This window comes from Cebus imitator, unplaced genomic scaffold, assembly GCF_001604975.1.
Source record: "Cebus imitator isolate Cc_AM_T3 unplaced genomic scaffold, Cebus_imitator-1.0 Scaffold96, whole genome shotgun sequence".
Lineage (NCBI taxonomy): Eukaryota > Metazoa > Chordata > Mammalia > Primates > Cebidae > Cebus > Cebus imitator.
The window spans coordinates 2,412,015-2,421,353 of record NW_016107411.1 but is presented as its reverse complement, the minus strand read 5'-3'; the positions used below and the strand labels follow the sequence as shown (position 1 = coordinate 2,421,353).

At 48.9% G+C, this 9,339-nt stretch overlaps 2 protein-coding genes across 4 annotated transcripts in view; one reads left to right on the top strand and one right to left on the bottom strand.

The window, feature by feature from the left end:
• Nucleotides 1-5,792, top strand: part of STAT2 (signal transducer and activator of transcription 2) — a 22,826-nt gene extending 17,034 nt beyond the window's left edge. For 2 of the 3 annotated variants that reach the window (XM_037741192.1, XM_017536328.2), the window contains 5 exons: nucleotides 558-694; nucleotides 889-1,071; nucleotides 1,307-1,364; nucleotides 3,296-3,600; nucleotides 3,873-5,792. In XM_037741192.1, coding sequence (XP_037597120.1) covers nucleotides 558-694; nucleotides 889-1,071; nucleotides 1,307-1,364; nucleotides 3,296-3,600; nucleotides 3,873-4,015 — 826 coding nt within the window. In that variant the 3' untranslated portion in view covers nucleotides 4,016-5,792. The remainder of the gene's footprint in view (nucleotides 1-557; nucleotides 695-888; nucleotides 1,072-1,306; nucleotides 1,365-3,295; nucleotides 3,601-3,872) is intronic. The other variant, XR_005201497.1, reaches the window with a different exon arrangement.
• Nucleotides 5,793-6,996: 1,204 nt separating this feature from the next.
• Nucleotides 6,997-8,949, bottom strand: IL23A (interleukin 23 subunit alpha). The gene is made up of 4 exons (XM_017536327.2): nucleotides 8,205-8,949; nucleotides 7,882-7,980; nucleotides 7,569-7,715; nucleotides 6,997-7,463 (listed from the first exon to the last, which is right to left on the bottom strand). The coding sequence occupies exons 1-4, from the start codon at nucleotides 8,364-8,366 to the stop codon at nucleotides 7,302-7,304; spliced, it is 570 nt and encodes a 189-aa protein (XP_017391816.1). The 5' UTR covers nucleotides 8,367-8,949; the 3' UTR covers nucleotides 6,997-7,301.
• Between the last annotated feature and the right edge of the window lie 390 nt (nucleotides 8,950-9,339).

Genomic DNA, 9,339 nt, shown 5'->3' with positions numbered 1-9,339 from the left:
AAAGTAAGCTATTCATGACTGGGCACAGTGGCCCATGCCTATAATCCTAGCACTTTGAGAGGCTGAGGCAGACAGACCACTTGAGCCCAGGAGTTCAAGACCAGCCTGGGCCACATGGTGAAACCCCATCTCTACAAAAAATACAAAGGTTAATCAGGCATGGTGGTGTACACCTGTGGTCCTAGCTACTCTGGAGGCTGAGAGGTGGGAGGATTGCTTGAGCCTGGGAGGTCAAGGCGGCAGTGAGCTGTGATCATGCCACTGCACTCCAGCCTGGACAACAGAGTGACACCCTGTTTCCAGAAAAAAAAAAAGAAAAAAAAGTGCTGTTCATCTGTGTGATCTCACTGAATCCTCATACCTCTTCAAACCCTGGGAAGGTGGCTATTGTCAGCAAAGTGAAGTGACTTGTAAAAGATAAAAAGCTAAGTGGCAGGGCTTGGTCCAAAACCTGGGTTCCAAAACCGGGGCTGTTGCTTCATACACGGGGAGCAGGGAGGCAGGGGTCTGGCGGGGCGGAGGGAATGGGGGGTTCACTGCTGCTCTCTGTGCTCCAGACTGATCATGGGCTTTGTGAGTCGGAGCCAGGAGCGCCGGCTGCTGAAGAAGACCATCTCTGGCACCTTTCTACTGCGCTTCAGTGAATCGTCAGAAGGGGGCATTACCTGCTCCTGGGTAGAGCACCAAGATGACGGTCAGCTGCTCTGCCCTGCCATTCCCACAGCCTCTCCTTTCTGCCTGACTCCCCTTTTGCCCCTCTGCCTGCCCTTGGCTTCCCTGCCTCTATCCTGAATCCCTCAGCCAATTTGGGGCTGGAGAGCCAGAGCAGGGAGCTCCCAGGCCCAGCCTCTTCCCTCAAGCCTGCCTGTTCCTGCATTCACTCTCCAGACAAGGTGGTCATCTACTCTGTGCAACCGTACACCAAAGAGGTGCTGCAGTCACTCCCGCTGACTGAAATCATCCACCATTACCAGTTGCTCACGGAAGAAAACATACCTGAGAACCCACTGCGCTTCCTCTATCCCCGAATACCCCGGGACGAAGCTTTTGGGTGCTACTACCAGGAGAAAGGTGGGAATCGTTGACATATTTCATTACTAGATTGCAGAGATCCTCTAACATCCATAGACCCAACTCCTTCCTTTCAAGCATGGACAACTGATATCCAGAGGAGTTAAGGGATTTGTCCAGGGGACACTGCTGTTACTATGGGGATGAGACTGCCAGGATCATCTGCACTAGGGGAACCTCAGGCCGTGTGTCTGGCCCACTGATCTTCCCTGCTTCTTGTGTATGTTCCTCACAGTTAATCTCCAGGAACGGAGAAAATACCTGAAACGCAGGCTCATTATGGTCTCTAATAGGTGAGATATGAACTCTTCACCCATCCTCCCTAATCCTTTCTGGCTGATAAAGTGGTTCTAACATGGCCTATTCCAGTCTCCCCAGCCTTCCCTCCCTCCTAGGCTTCCCTCCCTCCTAGCTTTCCCTCCTCCTAGCCCACTCTGGTTTTTTCCTGTTCTAGTCTCTCTCCTATCTCATATTTTTCTGCTGCCATTCTTTGGTTGTCTCCACAGGAGTTTCTGGATAATAATGATCATAATCACTGGTGTTAATAGGCACCTACTTGATGCCAAGCATGGAGCTTTTTGTTGTTGTTGTTCCAGACAGGATCTCGCTCTATCGCCCAGGCTGGAGTGCAGTGGTGCCGTCGTGGCTCACTGCAGCCTCAACCTCCTGAGCTCAAGCAATACAGGCATGCATCACCACACTCAGCTATTTTTTTTTTTTTTTTTTTTTTTTGTAGAGATTGGGTCTCACCATGTTGCCCAGGCTGGTCTTGAACTCCTGGACTCAAGGGATCTGCCCACCTTGGCCTCCCAAAGTGCTGGCATTACAGGTGTGAGCCACCACACCCCACCTATATATATGTATTTTGAGACAGGGTCTCTATCACCCAGGCTGGAGTGCAGTGGTACAATCATGACTCACTGCAGCCTTGACCTGGGGGCTAAAGTGATCCTCCTGCCTTAGCTTCCCAAGTAGCTGAGACTACAGGTACACGCCACTGCACTCAGCTAATTTTTTGAATTTTTTGCAGAGATGGGGCTCTCATTATGTTCCCCAGGCTGGTCTTGAACTCCTGGACTCAAGCATTGGCCTCCCAAAGTGCTGGGATTACAGGAATGAGTCACAGCACTTGGCTGGGGATAAATTTTTTGTTTGTTTGTTTTGAGACGGAGTCTCACTCTTGTTGCCCAGGCTGGAGTTCAATGGTACAATCAGCTCACTGCAACCTCTGCCTCCCAAGCTCAAACGATTCTCTTGCCTGAGCCTCCTGAGAAGCTGGGATTACAGGCGAGTGCCACCATGCCTGACTGATTTTTGGGAGTTTTTTTTTTTTTTTTTTTTTTGAGATGGAGTCTCGCCCTCTGGCCCAGGTTGGAGTGCAATGGCATGATCTCAGCTCACTGCAACCTCCCCTTCCCAGGTTCAAGTGATTCTCCTGCCTCAGCCTCCTGAGTAGCTGGGACTACAGGTGCACATCACCATGCCTGGCTAATCTTTGTGTTTTTAGTAGAGACAGGGTTTCACTGTATTATTGGCCAGGCTGGTCTCAAACTCCTGACCTCGTTATCCACCCACCTTGGCCTCCCAAAGTGCTCGGATTACAGGTGTGAGCCACTGCACCTGGCGTAATTTTTGTATTTTTAGTTGAGACAGGGTTTCACCATGTTGGCCAGGCTGGTCTTAAGCTCCTGCCCTCAAGTGATCCGCCCACCTCGGCCTTCCAAAGTGCTTGGATTACAGGTGTGAGCCACTGTGCCTGGCCTGAAAGTTTATTATGTGTCAGGCAGTAGGCTAAATGGTGTTCATTTTCTCATTTTATTGAATCTACAAAATGGTCCTATGAAGCAAACACTGTTTTCAGCTAAGGAACTGGATTTAGAGTAGTAAAATTTTGTACCTGAGGTACATGGCTAATAAATGATACAGGTCAGATTCCATAGCCCTGCTTTTAACCACCCTACTGCCGCTCAAGAATTACTAGGTATTGTTCTCATTTATAGATGATAAATCTGAGGCTCAGAGAAGTTAGGTAATTTTCCTAAGGTACCCCAGCTAGTAAATGATAGGATTCAAACTCTAGCAAGCCTGATTCCAAACCCCATGCTCTTTAGCCCTCCACTCTACTACCTTCTTAGATGAGGGAGACGGCTCCTGCTTGCTCTACCATTTCCTATTTCACTTAAACCATTGAGTCCTGCCCCTTTGTCTGTTTTTGGGTATCCAGACAGGTGGATGAACTGCAACAACCGCTGGAGCTTAAGCCGGAGCCAGAGCTGGAGTCGTTAGAGCCGGAGCTAGGCCTGGTGCCAGAGCTCGGCATGGACTTAGAGTCACTGCTGAAGGCAGGGCTGGATCTGGGGCCAGCACTGGAGTCTGTGCTGGAGTCCACTCTGGACCCTGTAATGGAGCCCACACTATGCACGGTATCACAAACAGTGCCACAGCCAGACCAAGGACCTGTATCACAGCCAGTGCCAGAACCAGATTTGCCCTGTGATCTGAGACATTTGAACACTGAGCCAATGGAAAGTAAGTAATGAGATGGAGCTATGGAAGAGGATACATATTCCCTTTCCTACCTCTTCTGCCACTCCCTCTCCATTACAGAAAAAGCTGGGCTCCAAGCTCCTTATTGGAAAGAGGCCCATTATCTCTGTGATTCCTTTGTTTAGGAATTACACATGCCTTCCCCCACCTCCCTCAGGTTCTTCCCAGGCCTTTCCTGCCATCCTCCCTCCCTTTCCCTGCTGGGTTGGGAATTCCTAAGGTCAGGACCTAACTTTTCTCTCTGGATTACCTAGTCTTCAGAAACTGTATAAAGATTGAAGAAATCATGCCGAATGGTGACCCACTGTTGGCTGGCCAGAGCACCATGGATGAGGCTTTCGTCTCCCGCCCCAGCCACTTCTACACTGATGGACCCTTGATGCCTTCTGACTTCTAGGAACCACATTTCCTCTGTTCTTCTTGTATCTCTTGCCCTTCCTACTCCTGATACCATGATGTTGCTCTCCAAGGATGTGAATCAGGCATGTGTCCCTTCTAAGCTGGGTTAACTGTTCAAACTCAGGCCTGTGTGACTCCATTGGGGTGAGAGGTGAAAGCATAACATGGATATGGAAGGGACAACAATTAATCAGAACAGATGTTGAGCCATAGGTCTAAATAGGATCCTGGAGGCTGCCTGCTGTACTGGGAGGTATAGGGATCCTGGGGGCAGACCAGGTCAGTTGACAGGCTCTTGGAGGGCTCAGGGCAGTGGCTTCTTTCCAGTATGGAAGGATTTCCACATTTTAATAGCCAGTTAGGCCCTTGGTGGGGAACGCAGACACAGGATAGGACTCCATTTATTTCTTCCATTCCTTCATGTCTAGGATAACTTTTCCCTTCTTCTTTCCTTCACTCCTGACTCAAGCCCTAAATTTCTTCTATTCCTGCAGGGGCTGAGAGCTTTCTGCCTTAGCCTACCATATGAAACTCCACCCTGAGGAAGGTGATGGACAGGAAGTAGACCTTTTTCTTTCTTACCAGTCTCCTCCCCTACTCTGCCCCTAAGCTGGCTGTACCTGTTCCTCCCCGATAAAATGATCCTGCCAATCTAATGTGACCGTGAAGCTTTGCACACTAATTTATGCCACCTGGTCTCCACTCTCTCAATACTTAGGAGGTAGATCACTCCTGGAGGCCGGGGATGGTAGGGCTGCTGAGAGTTTAGGAACTGCTTTTTTTTTTTTTTTTTGAAACAGCATTTCACTTTGTTGCCCAGGCTAGAATGCAGTGGTGCAATCACAGCTCACTGCAGCCTCAGCCTCCTGGGTTCAAGCAATCCTCCCACCTCAGCCTCCTGGGTAGCTGGGACCATGGAATGTGCCACTATGCCCTGCTGTTTTTGTTTTTGTAGAGACAGGGTCTCGCTATGTTGCCTAGGCTGGTCTTGAACTCCTGGGCTCAAGTGATCCTCACACCTTGGACTCCCAGAATGTTGGGATTATAGGCATGAGCCACTGTACTTGGCCAGGAATTTCTTTCTTTCTTTCTTTTTTGAGACAGAATTTCACTCTTGTTGCCTAGGCTGGAATGATCTCAGCTCACTGCAACCTCCCCCTCCTGGGTTCAAGTGATTCTCCTGGCTCAGCCTCCCAAGTAGCTGGGATTACAGGCACGCACCACCACACCAGGCTAATTTTGTATTTTTATTAGGGACAGGATTTCTTCATGTTGGTCAGGCTGGTCTCAAACTCTCGACCTCAGGTGATCAGCCTCCCGAAGTGTTGGGATTACAGGCGTGAGCCATCGTGCCCAGCAGAAATTTCTTGTTATAGTATTAGATAAAGTTTGGTGTTTTTACAGAGGAGAAGCACTGGGTCTTAGCTATTTCTCTATTATGATATCATCCTCCCTTTTTTGTACAATATGTTGTTTACCTGAAAGGAAGTTTTCAATTCCTTGTGTGAACCTGGGCAAAGACCAAGTCCATGGAACTTAAAACCTTGAAGGTCTGTTGTAGGACTCTGGACAATCTCACACCTTAGCTATTTGCAGGAAACCCCAGCAGGCAACTGACATTGCTTTAAGATGTCCTCCCGATATAACTTGAGATATAAATGAAAAGCCCTGCATAGGTGGCTGTTTCTTGTCTGTTATGTCAGAGGAACAGGTCCTGTTGAGAAAGGGGCTCTTCTGAGCAGAAATGGCTAATAAACTGTATGTTGATCTGGAAATGTCTCATCTCTGAACTCTTTATTTCTCTGCTCACAGAAACTAATGTTCTTAGGGACACCAACAAGCTATACAGAAATGAAGTCAGAAAATTGTGGCCTCTCTTCCATCCACCCCTCTATGTTCCTCTTGTTAGGTTTCTTCTTCCTCCCTCCCTGTTTGGAGCAGCCCATCCTGTCCCTTAGGCTCTTCCAGGGGTGCTGGGAGCTATATATGTGTTGTGGGGGGAGGGATGAGTAGTTATATAACTCTCTCGTTGTCACTCAGCTGACTGGTGGCAAAGCCAACATACAAACCTGGCTGGGTTTGTCTGACTTCAAAGCCCACACTTTTTGATGCTATGACTATGGAAAAAAGGAAAGGAAATAATCACTAGCCACTTCCCCTCCTCTTTTTTCTTTTCTTTTTTTTTAAAGAATTTCAGCTATCCTTGAGTTACCAAACTTCCTTCCAAAGGGACTCCAAGGCCAGGCACAGTGGCCCACGCCTGTAATCCCACCACTTTGGGAGGCCAAGGCAGGTGGATCACCTGAGGTCAGGAGTTCAAGACCAGCCTAACCAACGTGGTAAAACCCTGTCTTTACTAAAAATACAAAAATTAGCTGGGCGTGGTGGTGGGTGCCTATAGACCCAGATACTTGGGAGGCTGAGGCAGGAGAATTGCTTGAACCTGGGAGGCGGAGGTTGCAGTGAGCCAAGATCACACCATTGCACTCCAGCCTGGACGACAGAGTGAGGCTCCATCTCAAAAAGAAAAAAAGAAAGAAAGAAAGGGACTCCAGATGTCCTTTGAGGGGAGAGTCCCATTGGTCTGGGAGATTTACCTTCATTTCCCTGGAATGCCCTTCCTGCTCAAAACTGAGCTCTGACTTTTGATCCTGTGGTGATCAGGACTCCTATCATGGGCCAGATATACCCTTGGCCAGGAAAGCAGGGAAGGAGGCACTGGATCAGGGAGCAAGGGACCCCTAGGTATGACCCCACTTCCTAATCTCAACCCTTGGTAATCCCATTCTGCTTGCTCAGCCATATAGGAATTAAATACCAAAGAGATCCCAGTTATTCTATATACCAGGGGGTCATGAGAAAATACCACTCTCCACCATAGCCCTTCAGAGTAGAAGAAAGGGATGCATATTATAGTCCCTTGGCCTTACTTTTCCATTGATTTCTCTTTCCCAATTGAGCCTAGAAATTAAACTCATATAGCCACAAAAATAAGTCTTTATTGAAAAAGGTACATTATTTAATATAAATATAATAAATATACTCCCCAAACTGCCCCCAGGAGGATAAATAATCCCGAAATTTCCCTTCCCATCTAATAAATACTCAACTTTATCATAGGTCAGCATCACAAGTCAGTCAGTATTGCTAATTTTCAACATATGCAGGTCCCATTAAAATTAATGGACTAATTAACCTGTTGGCTCACAGGTGCCTGGGGTGGTAGATTTATCTTGGCCTCACTGGGCCATGGAGATCTGAGTGCCATCCTTAAGCTGTTGGCTTTAGGGACTCAGGGTTGCCGCTCCATGGGCAAAGACCCGGGCAGCTACAGCCACAAAGGCCTGGAGGCTGCGAAGGATTTTGAATCGGAGAAGGAGGCGCTGCCATGGCTGGCTGGGACTGGGGCTTGGAATCTGCTGAGTCTCCCAATGGTGACCCTCAGGCTGAAAGGACATAGGACACAGTCAGAGAAGACTCTAGAACCTTAATCCCCAACCCTCTGTCTCTGACACCTGCAAGCCCCCATCCTCCAGGCCCCTAGTTCATACCTGCAGGAGTTGGCTGAGGCCCAGTAGGGAGGCATGAAGCTGGCCCACAGGGCTATCAGGGAGCAGAGAAGGCTCTCCTGTGAAAATATCCGATCCTAGCAGCTTCTCATAAAAAATCAGACCCTGGTGGATCCTTTGCAAGCAGAACTAAGGAGAAAAGAAAGCAATGAAAGAGAACACCCTCTTCCTACTCCATTCACTGAAGACTCACCCAGTTTCTTACTATTTTCAGACACAAATTCTAGGTTACCATGGTACCAAGCCATGTTTTCAGGCCCCTCTCCTTCATGGCCCAGTCACATCCCAGTGGTACCTGACTGTTGTCCCTGAGTCCTTGGGGGTCACAGCCATCTCCACACTGGATATGGGGAACATCGTTTGTAGTCTCTTCATCTCCCTCTTCTCTTAGATGCTGGAATGGAGGAAGGGGTGAAAAGAATAAAGAAGTAAGAAGTATTTTTGAAGCCAAAAATACTGGACCCTCAGGCCCATGACTCTCAGGAACCTTACTCTCTTGTCCTCCCTTACTCCCTGATGGCCCTCAGCCTTCCAGCTTCCACCCAAGGCCACAGTCTTCCATCACAGCCTTGGAGAGCTTGGAGAGATTCCTGTTTGGCTCCACAGGCTGCCACTCACCATGTGTCCCACTAGTGGATGTGCGCTCCAGGCCAGCATGCAGAGCTTCTGTGAGAGCTGCTGGCACTGAGCCCAGGCAGGGCTGCTGCCCCCAGGCACAGCCCTGCCCTGAGCTGTCCAGGGCAGCAGCAACAGCAGCATTACAGCTCTGCTCCCCAGCATCTTTTTGCCTTCTTCTCAAATCTGGCTGGCTCTGTGCCTTGCACTAGTCCTTGTGGAATCTCTGCCTACTTCCACTTGCTTTGAGCCTGATTCTCTCTGTTCAGTGTGTCTCTGGTAAGGTTCCCTCTGTTGTCCACGGAGTCTGTGAGCTGCTTCCTGTTGTTTTTCTCCCTTTGTCTCTGAGTCTTTTAAGGTCCCTGCATTGTAAGGCCCGCCCTTTATGCCAGCAGGTGACTCACAGCAGGTGGGATTCCCCCTCTGTGGGGAGCCCAGGTATGCAGCCTCAGTTCCAGGAGAAATGAGTCGTGTGGTTGCTGTGGCTAGAGGCCTGGGATGGGACACATGTGTAATGCTCTCCAGGAATCGAAATGCTGTAGAAGGGGCGGGGACGGCACGGTGGGGATGGGGCGAGAGGGGGAAGAAAAGTAACACATATTTAAATTAATCTGGTGTAAGTTCCTTCCTGCTTGATCTTTCCCTGATCTTTTTGCCTCTCAAAGCTATACCCCTAACACACCCCAAACCTAATTTCATCACCTCCTCCCGCTTGAGGAAAAACCAAAACGGAGAAGCATTCATTCATCTCCCAATAGGATGGTGAGCTGTTTGCAATGAAGTTTGATTCCTATCTGATGCCCTCCCATTAAGAATAAACGGCCTTCTTTTTCTCAGCTGGAAATAGCATTATTTCCACTGGATGGTCCTGTTTCATAGGAGAGAATGGACATAAAGGAACTTGGAGAACTGGGAAGCAGGCCTCACAGTAGAGGTTAGAAAGGCACTTGTGGGAAGAGGGTTACTGACTAAGAACCATCTGATTCTTCAAACCTAGTGGCCTGAGATTTCATAGGCTCTGTAAGAGTTGGGTGATGGGGCCGGGCGCGGTGGCTCAAGCCTGTAATCCCAGCACTTTGGGAGGCTGAGGCGGGTGGATCACGAGGTCAAGAGATTGAGACCATCCTGGTCAACATGG

Excerpts from the sequence above, each read along its gene's own strand:
- IL23A (XM_017536327.2), bottom strand. The coding sequence starts at position 8,366 with ATGCTGGGGAGCAGAGCTGTAATGCTGCTGTTGCTGCTGCCCTGGACA. Across the intron at positions 7,981-8,204 it reads ATCCACTAGTGGGACACATG|CATCTAAGAGAAGAGGGAGA; the intron begins GTGAGTGGCAGC and ends CCTCCATTCCAG. Across the intron at positions 7,716-7,881 it reads GACTCAGGGACAACAGTCAG|TTCTGCTTGCAAAGGATCCA; the intron begins GTACCACTGGGA and ends TTTTCTCCTTAG.